Below are 15,902 nucleotides of genomic sequence, written 5' to 3' on the forward strand. Positions count from 1 at the left end.
TGTGCCAAAAGGGCCCTCAAGGGCAGCGGGTTTGGTATTTTGATGCTTTGTGGTAGCACTGAGAGGATGATACTTTGCAATGAGGATAGAGAATTGGATTTTCCTCTCAAAATGGGAGGCAGCAGTTGAAAGGCAGGTTGGTAAGCCAGACGGGAACAAACTGTTTCAACCATCTGGCCTTTAAATGGAAAGAGTGGAAGTGTTTCCGAGGGTCCGCCTATGTTGAGGCACGCTCTTTGGAAGGTGCCCTTGATGGTCGTTGCTCGCTGAGTCTACACCCCTCTGAATTTAGTAAATCCTTTCTGGCCCAATTTGATTGATGGAAAGCATTTTGGTTCTCGTGCTGTCCACGAAATAGTGCAGCCATTACCCATGTTATGGAGTCAAATTGCGAATGGCATGGGTTAGTGTGGTTTAACTGGTAAATGTGAAGAAGGTGCTCAAGAACATGAGGTACTGAATATGCATGGATTTGAGTTATAGGGTCAGTTCCATGATGCAGATGTTACTTCATAGGATGGGGTCAGGAGCCACTGAATATTGAATGGATGCCACATTGCCTACAGGAGAAGATGATGCACCAGAACCGAGGATGTCAAAAATAGACACTTCAGGGATGACAAATGCAATTTTGTGGAATGGGAGATTGAGGACCAATAAATCAATTGAATATATAATTGAGTGAATTTATAAATGTAGATCCAAATGTAAATATTGAACCTATTTTATATAATTATGTTTGTAAATAGTTGATTATGTGTAAAGTTCATTTCACTTTTGAAGAGTAGTGTATGGTATTTTGGGTAAAGAAACTTTTAAAGGACTGAGGTATATTTGTGTCATGCCTTTGATACATTGGTGTACCAGTCACAACTTTTTAATTGGAAGTTCACTGATTTCCTTAGCTGGTAACAACATGAAAGAGCCTACAGACAGGACTGATATTGTATAGTGTTTGATTTAGAAATTATTTAAAAAATAAGAGTTTGATGGAAAGAAATCCACAGTCAATTAAATGTATATTTAATGTATTATTAATTTTTGTAAATTAAATTTCCTTTTAATCATTTATTAAATTCATTTAACAATTTAGGAACTCTTAAGAAGCAATAATTTATAGTTTGTCATGCATTTCCATTCACCTAGTCAAGTGCATACATCAGTCAATTTATCAAAGGAACCCCACTCATAATTTTCCACTTGTCAAAATGCTAAGTCTGTTTGATTCTGAGTTGTTCACTTCGTGTTTTTTTGTATAGCAGATCATTATATTATACAACGCTTTTATTCTATTTTCTGAAACTTTAAATAATGTGAAAATTATTGATGACCTGAGAACATGATATAATTCTACAAAAAATCTTGTTTAGGTAATTAACCACTAACTATAGCTTTGAGGGAAATGGATGGGAAGAATAACTGAACACTGAACCTAATGGTACAAAAGTTAACTTAGTATGCCTACTGTTGAAGGTATAAGATTACAGAGGTTCTCTGCTTTTAATCACTTCTCTGTTCATTCCACTGAGTCCAGTAAATCCTCTAATCCAGTCAGGTTAAACCAAACAGTAACAAAAGAACAGAATGATAAAAGAAGTTAAAATCTTTGTCAATCCCTTGAAACTTTGTTAAAACAGGATAGTGAAAGATAAATTTAGCTGAACCAAATTATTTTGTTGATTTTAAACCCAGGGACCACTTTAAAACAAAGACTCTTTGAAAGTAATATTAAATCAATACGAAACTCTTTCTACCATTTAACAGGATTCAGAACAGGACTGAGAAAATCATTTGCCAATGTTAATCATATTTACTTCTTTTGCAGAAAGCAGACTTTGCAGATGGCATTTGCTATAAGAACCTACTGCATCAGTGTGATAAATACAGACTCAAGGAAATGCAGGAGGTACAGTTTAATCTGAGTAGATCCATTTTTTTTCTTGATATTGATTTTCACATCTATGATTTTACATTTCCAAGTTGCATCCTTCAAACTAAGCATCCTATTCTGGACATAGAATAATTATCTCAGAAAAGCAAATGTATTTTGATTTTATCTACTATCTACAAGTCATCAGTCTGGTGATTCCTTTTTAGTTCTGGAAGCTTCCTGTTTTATCTAAGTGTGGCTGTATCTGCTGGGGCTGCTTGAGTTTTGTAATGTGCAGGGCAGATCTACGTCTTGGGGACAAGTAGAATCATCCCAAACATAATGAGGGGAAAAAAAGAAATATAGATAATGGACACTGGAAATGTTTGGACTCTCAGCATCAGTACGTAGAGATACAGTCCTGGTGAAGGGTCTCGGTCCAAAACATCGACTGTTTTTTTCTCTCCATGGATGCTGCCTGACCTGCTGAGTTTCTCCAGCATTTTTGTGTGTTGCTCTGGACTTCCAGCAGCTGCAGAATCTCTTGAGTCTAGAATGCTGTAAAAGAAAGTCTTGTAAAGAGTTTCATGTATATGGATAAAGTGTGCAATACTTTGGTTTGATCCATGATGAGGAAGGAATCAAAACCATTTTTTTAAGGGAAGAGAAGGAGGAATGTTATAAAAAATAGTGCTACAACATGAAGAATGAAAAAGAGAGGAAATAGGGGCCTTCAGTAATAATAAAATACAAATACTCTAATTTTCTCTCCAGTAATATTCTGTCAATTGAGTTAATACTCAAAAGTTCCCTATTACAGGTGTCCCCCACTTCTCGAACGTTCGCTTTACGAAACCTCACTGTTACGAAAGACCTACATTAGTTGCCTGTTTTTGCTAACAGAAAGTGTTTTCACTGCAGCGTGTGAAAAAAGTAGCGCGCCGTGCGCCCCGAGCAGCCACTCTCCCCCGGATTTGGAACGGCATTCTTGTTGGCATTGCTTAAACATGTGTCCGTTTGCAAGATGAGTTCTAAGGTATCGGAAATGCCTAAAAGAACTCATAAGGGTGTTGAACTTAGCGTAAAACTAGACATAATTAAGCGTTTCGATCGTGGTGAACGAAGTAAGGACAAAGTGAGTTTGGCTTGTGGAAGTTGACGAAGGTGATGTTGAAGAGGTTTTGGCATCCCATGACCAAGAACTGATAGATGAAGAGCTGATGCAGTTGTAAGAGGAAAGGATAACAATCAAAACCGAATGCTGTAGCGAAAGTGAAGTTGTCCAGGAACTGAACGTGAAGCAACTGCGTGAGATTTTTGCTGCAATGATTGCAGAAAAGTATGACTTTAATTTTGAAAGGGTACGTAGGTTTAGGGCATATTTGCAAGATGGTTTGAGTGCTTACAAAGAACTGTATGATAGAAAAATGTGCGAGGTTAAGCAGTCAAGTATACTGTCGTTTTTCAAGTCTTCCACATCAGCCACAGCAGACAATGAACCTCGACCTTCGACATCGAGGCAGGCAGACATAGAAGATGACCTGCCTGCCCTGATCGACGATGAGATGACACCCCCGTGTCCCACCACCCCAGTGGTCCCAACCCCCGGGCCGCAGACTATATGTCGGCCCAGATCAGGGGCGATTGCTGATTGCATCGCCTCTGATCTGTGCCGACATTTACGTGCCGGGCGGCACCTAATTAATTAGCTTGTTTATTTCGGCTTTTTTCTTAAAGATGAGCTGGGTGTGTCCCGACCACCGCTGGACCACTGCATTCTCCACAGATCGGTATCAGTTTGCTGCCCAGAGAGTGGGGACCACTGCACCACCCCAGCCTCCGACGACTCAGCCTAACACACCATCATTAGTGTGCTCAACGCTGTCTTCCCGATTCCCATAAATGATATTACACTGTACATACATTATTTCTACTTTATACCGGCGGTATATTTTTACATGTTATTTGGTATATTTGGCAGTTTCACAGCTTAAAGGTTACTGGAGAGCGCTTGCGCCATGTTTCTGCCGAGAGCGCTTGCGTGAGATTTTCACTACAGAGAACAGTGCAGGCAATCGTTGTAGAGAAGTATTTCTAATTTATATAGGCTGTGTACTTATCATATCATTCCTGCTTTTACTATATGTTACTGTTATTTTAGGTTTTATGTGTTATTTGGCATGATTTGGTAGGTTATTTTTGGGTCTGCGAATGCTCATAAATTTTTCCCATATAAATAAATGGTAATTGCTTCTTTGCTTTACGACATTCCGGCTTATGAACCGTTTCATAGGAACGCTCTACCTTCGGATGGCGGGGGAAACCTGTATAATATTCTGATGTTAATACCCTAAGGTATAACTAGCTAGGGTATTAACCCTATTCCAATACCCTAATTAGTGTTCATTTTGGGAGGGCACCATCCAAAGTTGCAACAAACATGGGTGATCCAAGGACAGTGTGATATACGTATACAGTTCTGTTTTCAGGGTACTAATGACAACAGCAAAAAAAAATTCTACCTTGACTGAGAAAAGACTCCAGTTTTTCATGTAATTGAAAGTTATTTGTTATTTCTAATAAATCAGTCCCTATTGTTTCACAGTACAGACGGTCCATCTGCTGTGTTAATGGTTGCCACTATCAGCTTACAGTGAGATGTGAAAGCTAATAGAAAGCTGTCCTTTGTTTGCTTCATTGAACAGACTGACCTCTTTGTCCACTCACCTTCAAGTTTGCCTGAAGCAGTTCGACAAACGTTTGCAGCTGCCACATGCTCTTTAGCCTTGACAATTTCTGCTTTTACAAATCTTTCTTTAGTGCAAAGTCGCGTCAAGTGTTTGTGAGATTCCTACAAAGAGCAGCTGTGTTTTAGTTTCATGTTCATGTAGTTTAAATTTCATGTTCAATTTTTCTGAGGGAATCCTGCTGATGAAGGAACTGTTTCACTTCACCAGCTGCTTTGCCTTTGAAAGTAACCTAGCTTCTGCCCGAAAGCTAAATGCACAGGACAATCAGGTACAATTGGGCATGTGCTGAGGCAATGAAATTGCCAGTCAAGTTAACTTGTTGAGACAGACTGACAGTTCCCAAAGCGAAGCTGATGCAAGCCTCAAAATGCTGAGATTCTGAGATCTGTCCTGATCACAAGTCAAAAAATATTTTAATGGGTCTGAAACTTAAGCTCTGGGTGTGTCTAACATTCCTTCAAATGCATTTGACTGGGGAAAAAAATAAGTTAACATGACATCCTCAAGGGTTGGGTATGGAGAAATAAGTTGGAGGTGCAGGATGTGCTCCCATGGGAATTGTTGAATTTTTTTTAATATGAGGAACTAATGCATTCAAATAATCTCACAGTAGAGGCAGTAAAGAAAGGAGAGTGTAGGCTTAAGGTGAGAGGGAGGAATTATAAAGGGGGATTTGAAGGGCAATATAAAGGGAATTTTTTTGACAGAGCCATTGTTATCTGCAATGTGCTGTCAGAGGAGGGGATGGAATCAGATATAATCACTACATGTAAGAGCTAGTTAGACATGCACTTGAATAGGCAAGGAACCAGAGGATACAGGTCTAATATGGGAAACTGGAAATAGTGTAGATAGCAAAATAGTTGGCATGGATATGAGTCAGAAGAATCCATTTCAGTGTTGTAATGACTGTAACTATGATTCCTTTTAATTTATGGTCATGGAATTATGATTCTTTTGAATTATGATTCTATTAAATCTACATTTTAAATTTTAAATAATTTACTTTGTTATTCCATTATAATTAAATGGACTAACAAATTAATTAATTTAAAATTTAAAATTTAAATTTAATGGAATCATAGTTAAACAGAATCATAGTCATAAATTATTAAAAAATTACAGTTGTTTTGTTAAAGATCAAAAGTTTTTGTTTAATGAAATAGCAAAATATTTTTGAATATTTATTAGATAGCTAAATCAGTACAACTCCAAAATGAAACAATGTTAAATTATTCACAATCCACAGTTCAGGGAGGCATTGCACCCCTCAGGTCTTGTTCACTAAGGCCTTGGGCTGTGCAAGTGAACTGTAGAATGAAATAGACTGGTAAATGTGGTCACGTGGCACAGCATGTGATTTTTCACTGCACAATTTCATGTGCATAGAAAGCATGTGCATGTGGTACCAGAGTGCTCAGGGACACGTCACACCTCATGCAATGCACAATTGATGTCTTGCTTGTCAAATTGATTTATGCACATGCAATTAATACAGTGTGGACCATGAACTGGAAATCAATCAGAGCAGCAGGAGCAAGGCTTGCACCTGTCCACTTTAAAGGGATCATCAATTACTTGCAGGATTTTTTTTTGAAGGGAAATTGAAGCTGAGCTTGTTTAAGTCAGGCACACAGAACTTTGGAGCAACAGAAGGTTGTTCTGAACTTTGTAGAAGTTTATTATCAAAAGGACTCTGAATTCTCCCTCAAGAGTACTCTGGGAGATGCATTTGTACCTTGAACTGTCCAGCAAGCAAGGCAGCGCGTACTCGGATGGCTTCGATACGAAGAATCTATGAGATTGAACACGAGCTGATGTTCAACTCTATTTTGACAATTAAAGCATCCATTAATCGCTGATTAAAGCATTGAGCAAGCTTGAGACATCGAGGCGAATGCGGAAGGTGAGTGAGAGTTCAGCGCCGACTGCCTTCCTTTTTTGATAGCTGCTGGAGAAGGAGTCTGTGAGTGGCCATTTGCAGCTTGGCTTGCTGTTCCAGGCCGGTGGCCTCTCTGCATCGTGTGGCTTCTCTCTCTTTAATGAATGTTGGTGATATCCGAGGATGGTTTCATAGTTCTACTTTCATGGATTGGACTATTGTGTTTTTGGACTGTGGACTTTTTCATACCTAAATAAGAATAAAGGCATCCGTTAGTCTTGTGAGTCCATGGATCTGTGCCTGGAAAGTCTTCACTCTCCAGGGCGCAGGCCTGGGCAAGGTTGTATGGAAGACCGGCAGTTGCCCATGCTTTGTCATACATATGGTTTTGATATCTTGTGTTTTTATATCACCCACTCCTTTTCCATTTTGTTGTGAGAGGGGAGGGTGTTTGGGGGTTGACGTTCTGTTAGTTTTTTTGTTCAGGGGAGGGTTGTTTTTTTGGAGGGGGTCAATGTTCCTGTTCCGTTGTGTGCATGGATTTGGGGGTTGGTGATCAGGATGCCATTCTCTTTTGTACGGAGGGGGTGGGTTTGATGTTTCTCTCTGGACCACTTTCATGTTCTTTCTTTGTTTTGTGGCTATCTGGAGAAGACAAATTTCAGTGTTGTACCTGGATATGTATTTTGACAATAAATGAACCTTTGAACCTTTGAGGAGTACTGAGGGTCTGTCATGTTCTGCAGCAGAACTTTGGCCTGATCTCTTTCTGTATAGACGTGAGAGTCACTGTCATGAGGTGAGTCTTTCTCCATGGGACCAGCCAGCCTCTGACCTCTTTTAACTACAGTATTTATGTGGTTGCTTCAGTTACGTTCTTGGTGAATAGTGACGCCTATATGTTGGTGGTAAGAGCTCAGTGACGCTACTGGCATTGAATCTTGTTTCTTAGAGATGAGCACTGACTGGCATCTCAGTGATAAAAATATTATTTTCTATTCATTTTAGTATTGCCTAGACCTTTCTGCAAGCCAGCACAGTTTGTTTATTCTCTGATGTACTTTGAATGGAATTGTCCATTAAGATATAATTTATTTGAAATAGTCCTTTTTGTTTGAATGATAAGTTAAATTGTTTTCTCCTTTGTAGGAAAAGAAGACCAAGGATCCAGGGAAACAAATGGATGTTATCCAGAAACCTTTCCCCAGAAAGGCAGAGAAAGGTTTTAATATTTCAAAACAGGCACCCTGTTTTCTTGCTCCAGTGAACTCCAATAAAGTTGCGCAGACTGACAGAAAGGTCGCCAAAGCCGAGCGAGGTAAGTTCAGTAGAATGGGATAAGCAGGAAATGTTGGAAACACTCATCAGGTGGGCAGCATCTGTGGAGGGGATAGAGTTACCATAGGAATATGTGCTTATCTTCTTGCACCAAATGAGCAATGTAACAGCAATTGCCCATTCATAACAGCAAAATGAGCATGAGTTCTGAAATTTCTTTCCATCAAAAATAAGTTCCAGAAAAGAATACAATGTGCTGTATTAAGTACGTCATGCATATATTTAATACATAGCATCAAGTTGTAGAATACATTATGCATTTGGCATAAGTGACTCAGGATGAACTTCTACCCCAATGTACATCTATAGAACAATAGCTTTCTTTTGAACTTCATTACATAATCATGTAAAAGCTTAGATTTTGTTATTCAAAACACCTTTCTTGCACTGTCAAGCTGTTCAATGGAAGTGTACACCACTGGAAATACAATCTTTTTGGTATAGATCTTTCAACAGAACTAATGAAACCCCCTTTCCTAAAACAATCATCTCTCTTTACAGATTTCCAATATTGCTTTTTGTCCATTTTTCAGTCCCATTGCACATTTGTACTAAAATGGTGAATAAGAAAAGTTTTCTCTAAATGTGGATAACTGCAGTGATAAATTATGTGTAAACTTATGCTATTTAGAAAGTATTTTATTTATTTATTGCTTGAGGTTGAGCACGGAATAGGCCCTTCTATCCCTTTGAGCGGCTCCACCCTCAATCCCCCAATTTAATCCTAGTTTAATCACAAGACGGTTTACAATGACCAATTAACCTACCGACTAGTACATCTTTGGACCGTGGGAGGAAACTGGAACACCTGTAGGAAACCCACATGTTCACAGGAGAATGTACAAACACCTTAAAGGCAGTGGTGGGAATTGAACCCATGTCACTGGTACTGAAAAGTGTTGTACTAAACACTTTGCTACTGTGCTGTCTGTAACTTGTCCTCTTCCAGTTAATAATTTTTCATTTGAGTCCTTGAAATTTTAAATATCCTACACTTGCATTAAAGAAAAAATTAAGTTTATATTTTAAATTAATGTACTACGTTATAGCGGTGGTCTGCAAAAATGCAGCTTGATTGAAAATCTCGTTAACATCTTTTAAAGCAATTAATCAAACTACTTAAAATTTACTGATACTTCCCCACAAGTGTTGTAGGAAGGCCAAAGCTTCCTGGATGGTGAAAGATTTAGGAAACGGGATGGAGCTGCAGAGGGACTCTCATGATAGATATCAACAGGTCAACACAATAATTCACATGATAGATGTTAACTGAATAATTCAAAGGAGAATAAAGCTGATTATAGCAAGTACAGAGAAGAAGAGGAAAAGGAAATGCGAGCAGCAAACAGACTGTATGAAAATAGAATGATGATCAACGTGAAGAGGAGTTAATCGATTTAAATAATAAAAAAAGATTGTCAGAATATGTAAGGTAAATTAGACAATGGAGAACTATTAGTGGAGAACGATAAGCTACCAAATGAATTCTTTACATCAGCATTTACTGCGGAAGAAGATTTTACCAGAGCTGTGACGAGATGGTTGTGGTAAAATAAATAAAACAGAAATAGTATCAGTATTTAAGACAGATAAATTGACTGCTTGAGAAGAAATAGAGTCATTGAATAGTACAGCACAGAAACAGGCCCTTCAGCCCATTTAGTCCATGCCAAAACCATTTAAACCACCTACTCCCAATGACCTACAGCTGGACCATTGCCTTCCATATCCCTGCTATCCATGTATCTATCTAAACTTCTCTTAAATATCGAAATCAGACTTGCAGGGACCACTTGCGCTGGCGGCTCATTCCACACTCTCATGATCCTCTGAGTGAAGAAGTTTCCCCTCATGTTCCTCTTAAACTTTTCACCTTTCACCCTTAACCCATGGCCTCTTGTTGTAGTTCCACCCAACCTCAATGGAAAAAGCCTGCTTGCAATTATCCTATCTATATCCTTCATAATTTTGTATACAAATGCAAGCTTGAAAGAGGGAAATGAGGGTAAAATGTGTAAGGATTCTTAAAACTGAGGGTAAAATTTGTAAAGATCTATGTATTTGATTGTCTGTAGATACATGAGTGATGCCAAACATGGCTGACAGGTCTTATCTGCCTGAAGCAGCTGGTTTTAAGGTGCCAGTAACCTGCCTTTGCCCTTTCTCCTGTCAGTAGAAACGGTTCTGCCGGGTCTAGTAGTTAAGCCACTCATGAAAACCAGGAGCCAGACTTTGTTGTCAGAGGTTATTTAAGATGCACACCATTGGGAGGGAGCAATTAATAGGTAGTGGGAGTTTATCCCGACTACTACATGCACACCCTGCCCCCCACCCCCTCGACCGGCCATGACAACTTTAAGGAACCAATAGGTATCAATGGCATAGATAATCTAAAAGAATTTTTGTGGATGGGACACAGAGAGCTTGAAATGTAATGAATCAGATGATAAGTGTACAATAACATAGGAAGGCTACAGGTATTTGAAGGTGACAATATGGATTAACGAAGCATTTGGCAAAGAATATGGGATCCTCAGCTTTGTGTACAATGGCATAGAAGCAAAAAAGCTTTGTTAGAGTTACATAAAACATTAACTAGTTCCCAGCTTCCTGATTGTTTCCAATTTCACACTTGAGAAAGATTATGGTAATTGGAAGAGGGTATATAAGAGATTTACTTGAGTGGTTCCAGGTACCAGAGAGCATTGATAAATGGATTGACTAGAGTTGTGGTAGTAACTCTCCTGAGAGTAGAGAAGGCCAAGGGAGGAGATTTGATGGAGGCGTTTCAACTCCTGAAAATATACACAAGAATAAACAAAGAAGTATATTTCTATTGTATGCAGTGTTGAAATGCGGAGAGCATAAATTTAAAGTAACTGGCAGAAGAACCAGAAGGAATTCGAGGTAAATCTTATTCCATATATAATTAGGGAATGAGATGAACTCTCATTCCAGGCAGATAGAAATTCAATGAAACCTTGCACGGACAGAGGAAAATTGTAGAGAAATAGGACTAATTGGATTGCACTTCAACAGAGACATGGCAGGCAACACACAAAATGCTGGAAGAACTCAGCAGGCCAGGCAGCGTCTATGGAAAGGATTGAACAGTTGACATTTACTCCCACCTTCTTGCTCTGACTTCTCATCTTTTTTTTTCTGGTCCTGATGAAGGGCCTTGGCCTGAAATGTCAGCTGTTTACTCTTTTCCATAGATGCTGCCTGGCCTGCTGAGTTCTTCCAGCATTTTGTGTGGGTTGTTTGGATTTCCAGCATCTGTACATGTTCTCGTGTATGAGACAGTGCAGGCAATAGACCAAATGACCTCTGAACCTATTCTCCTCTATGATTCCCCACTGACTATAAAGCATAATAGAAAGTCCATTTCTCAATTATTATTATATATAAACATTTTATCTATCATATTAACCATCTATTTTAATGAAGGCTTTAGCCATTTAAAATAAACAGATTAAAGTCTCAGACTTTAGGTGCAATAATTTAATAAAAAGGCACGGAATGCATTAATTTTTTTATTTCGAGATGCAGCGCAGAACAGGCTCTTTCAGTTCACCAAGCTGTACTGGCCAGCAACCCAACCAATTTCAAGCACATATTTTAAATTATGTGCAGATAGTTGCAATGCAAAACATCCAAGGTTTTCTGCTGAGTGCGTTAAGTATTTGCAAGGTTGCTGAGATAACTTATTTATTTAAATTTTGGAAATCTGAAGCCTCAAAGTCTGTTTTTAATCTTTTCCCTGCAGGGTTGTTGCCGGAACCTTGCCGCCCTATTGGATCCATCCCAGTAGGTGGAGCAACATCCAGCAAGAACGGCTACCTAAAGTCACCTTCCTTAGAGTACTTGGAAATGCATCGTCCCCAGCCAAGGACTCCTTTGCCTATCAGGCAGCACGAATCCCAGCCACTATGCTTGGTGAGCTCGAAAAGAAGAATGAAAGATCTATTGCCAATCACCACCACTGGGTATCATCCTGGCATGGGGCAAGAACAACAAGAACTGGTTCCTCAGCAGAGGGACATAGCATCTACACAAATGATCTTTTCTGCATCCACTGAACAGCATGAATGCTTAAGTCCCTCGAAATCTCTGAGTCATCCAGCTCACACTGTTCCAATGTATGATGGAAAGAAAGATATTTTAAGGCCCCAGAGGGCATCACTTATTCCATCAAATGCAACTAATGCAAAATCTAATGAATTGACCAATCCTTACTTGGTTAAAAGCAGAGGCAAATTCCCAATGATGGGCATTGGACAGATGTTAAGAAAACGAAATGAGGCTTTACAGTTAAGAACAGACAGTCCCATAGATGTGAGTGGCCATGTGACCCCAAAATCAAACATTATACAGAAGATACTGTATACTGCTGGCAGTCTACAACCCCAGTGCTCATTTCACTCCTGAGCCATAGACTGAGGTGTGGTTTATCTCGGGGATGCATGCATAAGGTTTATGAGATTTCTCATTCAATACACTATATAAATATATATTATATGATTTCTTTTCTATGATATTTTTACATAAATTCTCTCAGGAACTCATAGAAAATATTTAATCTCATTTTGTTGTGCTAAGCTAATTTGAATCAGAAGGCCATGAATTTGGTCAGTATTATTATAAAATAGCACAAAATTGAACTGTTCCCTGTACAATAGTCTCTGTTGTTGTATATTAAAAAGAGCAGGGAAACCACTTCTGAAAAATCTTTGTTTGTTTGTGAGCCATTGTCTGGATTCTGAATGCTACAAATCACGCAGATGTGTTTTATATTGCACGCGGCCATTCGTCAAAGAACTTAAGTTAAATTGCACCTCGAAAGCTGCCTTGCCATGTACTTTGTGCTTTGTAGGTGTCATATTCTGTGCTGATGCCATCTGGTCTAAACTTCAGACAAGCAATTATGTTTCTTTTGTGGAAAGTGAGATATTTAACAGAAAAGCAAATATCTGATCAAACTTGTTAAGCAGTCTGAGAAACATTATAGAGTGGATAGCCAGAGTTTTTTATCCCCAGGACAGCAGAAGTAGAGCACATCTTTTTAAGTTGAGTGGAGAAAAGTATAAGGGGGATGTCAGAAGTAGGTTTTTGACACAGAGTGTTTGGTGTGTGGAATGCACTGCTGTAGGTGGTGGTTGAGGCTGATACATTAGGGGCATTTAAGAGACTTTTAGATAGGCATGTGGATGAAAAAAATTGAGGTTTATGGGTTATGTAGGAGGGATAAGTTATTTGAAATATTACAGAAAACTCTAGATCTAGATTTGAAAGACCTCTGCCTAATCAAAATTCTGTACTGGGAACAAACTGCCGCTATAAGAATAGATGGAGAAGTGAGTCAGTTTACGAAAATCAAGAGAGGCGTTAGACAAGGGTATGTTTTCTCCCCTGATTTATTTAATGTGTACAGTAAAACAATATCACAAAAAATAAGAGACGTCTTGGAAATCAAAGTTGGTGGTGAAAACATCAACAATTTCAGATATGCAGATGACACTGTGTTAATTGCAAGTATGGAGGAAGAACTACAAAACCTAATTGATATAGTTGTTGAAGAAAGAGCAAAAATAGGTCTATCTATCAATTGCAAAAAGACAGAATGTATGGTGATATCCATAAAGAAGGAGAATCCTATCTGCAGGCTGAGAATAAATGGGGAAGACATAAAACAAGTAAAGAACTTTTGCTACTTAGGAAGCTGGGTGACATCAGATGGCAGGTGCAACATGGACATCAAAAGAAGAATAGTGAAGCAAAAAACACCTTTACGAGAATGAAGAGTATACGGACCAATACTAAACTAGGCATGACAACTCGCCTCAGCGTACTGAAATGTTACATTTATCCAGTTATGTTATATGGCTCAGAATGTTGGACAATATCTAGTAACATGAGGAACTGAATTGAAGCAGCAGAGATGTGGTTTTTGAGGAGGATGCGAAGAATATCATGGATGAAATGAATATCTAACGAGGATGTCATGAACAGAGTAAACACAAAAAGAGAAATAATGTATGAGATCAATGTAACTTCAATGGACATGTGATTAGGAAAGAGGAGTTAGAATGCACGGTAATTATGGGAAAGATTGAAGGGAAGAAAGCAAGAGGAAGACAAAGACAAATGATGGAGACAGCAGCCAGAGAACTGGAAATGAATACCAATGAATTGATCCACTTGACCCGAAACAGGAGTGTGTGGGCCATGGCAGTCAAAGCTCAAACTGGGCACGGCACTTGATGATGATGATGAGGTGGGAGGGTTAGCTTAATCATGAGGTAGATTTTGGAGGCAGTAGGGCTTGTGCTATGCTGTACTGTTCTACAGTATTGTGCAAAATTCTTAGGGTTCTAAGGATTTTGCATGGTACTGTAAGCTGTTTTTAATATAATTTCTTGTGTGGGTTAATTTTGATTTGATTTGAAGCACATGGTGGAAAGATATCTATCTCCATCCTCTCTTAATTTCCCCTTGAAACAGCAATATCTATGAATCTTAAGTTTTTGGTAAACTTTCAATATATACAGTACTGTCCAAAAGTCTTTGGTATCCTATCTATATGTACATGCCTAAGACTTTTGCACAGCACTGAAATCATTTTTATATAAATTGGATGCCTGATTAAATTTAAACAAACATTGCATTCAGTTTTTTTTTCTAAAGATTTGTTTTAGCAACATTTGGCACGTTTCACTGAAAATTGTAACCATGCCTTCCTGAGGAGACTTTTTAACCTTGCCTGTCTGGTAGCAACAGGGGCAGAGAGAAGTTAAAATTCTCTGTGTGACTTACCATCTGTTGTTCAGTATAGCCTGCAGGTTACTATTTTAAAAGCTGAACAAATGGATATGTAAGAATGGCAAGTGAACATACTGAAACATAAAATTCTGAAGAGAAATGACACAATGGAATCCTTGACGATGTTTTCCCTGGTGAAGATATATAGAGCTGAAGTACATAGATTCAGAATAAGAGATTACCCATTTCAGGAAATTAGGAAGACTTTTTTTCTCTCAGATTGTTGGGAATTATTGGAATTCTTTACTCACAGAGCTGTGGAGGGGGATCTATTTCATCTATTCAGGGTAGAGATTGACATTTAAACTACAAGGAAGTCAAATCCAAAGGGGAGCGAATGGAAAAATGGTCTTGTTGCCAAGTCTGGATCAGTTCCCCTTACTGAGACAGGCTACACCAACCCTTGTCTCTAATGTTCTTAAATTAAATACCTTCCATCTCAGGCAAGTAGGTAGACTGACCAAACCTCTATGCAATATTCAAGGAGCAGTCTTACTGGGTTCCTATATATTGTAAATGCAGTACAACATTTTACTCTTGTATATAAATCCTCTTGCAATAAAGACTATCATATTCTTTAATTCCTACTACTTGTTTTTTGTATCTCGGTTTACTTTCTGCCATCATGTAAAAGGACAACCCAATCCCTCAAAAAACAACCACCTTCCAATCTCTTGCATTCTAAAAAGGTACTCAGTTTTTCTGCTCTTCCTAAGCTTTTCATTTTTGAATACATAGAGAGATTTGCAGAATAGTACAGCACAGGAACAAGCCATTCAGCCCACTATCGCTGCACTGACCAAAATGCTAATTTAACTGATTCCATCTGCCTGCTCTTGATCCGTACCCTTCATTACTTAGTTTGCCTCTTTGTTTTTTTTCCGGATTACTCTTGTATTCTTCTTCACATTTCCTTATCAATTTTTAGGTTATCCTTTGAATTCTGAAAACAGATTCAGATTCAATTATTTATCACATGAATTGTTCTGTGCAAAGGTTTGATCTGATTTAAAGCACATAGTGGAAAGGCATCTATCTCCATCCTGTCTTAATTTGTCCTTGAAATAGCAATATCTATGAATCTTAAGTTTTTGGTAAACATTTAGTAGATACAATACTGTCCAAAAGTCTTTGGTATCCTATCTGTCTATATATATATATATATATATACACACACACACATACATACACACACAGTGGCATGCAAATGTTTGGGCACCCCTGGTCAAAATTTCTGTTA

The 15,902-nt window shown here is 38.5% G+C and overlaps 1 protein-coding gene across 2 annotated transcripts in view; it reads left to right on the forward strand.

Moving 5' to 3' along the window:
* hunk (hormonally up-regulated Neu-associated kinase) overlaps nucleotides 1–15,179 on the forward strand; it is a 60,538-nt gene extending 45,359 nt beyond the window's left edge. The window contains exons 8-10 of one of the 2 annotated variants that reach the window (XM_072260094.1): nucleotides 1,826–1,906; nucleotides 7,652–7,820; nucleotides 11,610–15,179. In XM_072260094.1, coding sequence (XP_072116195.1) covers nucleotides 1,826–1,906; nucleotides 7,652–7,820; nucleotides 11,610–12,271 — 912 coding nt within the window. In that variant the 3' untranslated portion in view covers nucleotides 12,272–15,179. The remainder of the gene's footprint in view (nucleotides 1–1,825; nucleotides 1,907–7,651; nucleotides 7,821–11,609) is intronic. The other variant, XM_072260095.1, reaches the window with a different exon arrangement.
* The last annotated feature ends 723 nt before the right edge of the window (nucleotides 15,180–15,902 follow it).

Source organism: Mobula birostris, chromosome 6 (assembly GCF_030028105.1).
Source record: "Mobula birostris isolate sMobBir1 chromosome 6, sMobBir1.hap1, whole genome shotgun sequence".
Classification (NCBI taxonomy): domain Eukaryota; kingdom Metazoa; phylum Chordata; class Chondrichthyes; order Myliobatiformes; family Myliobatidae; genus Mobula; species Mobula birostris.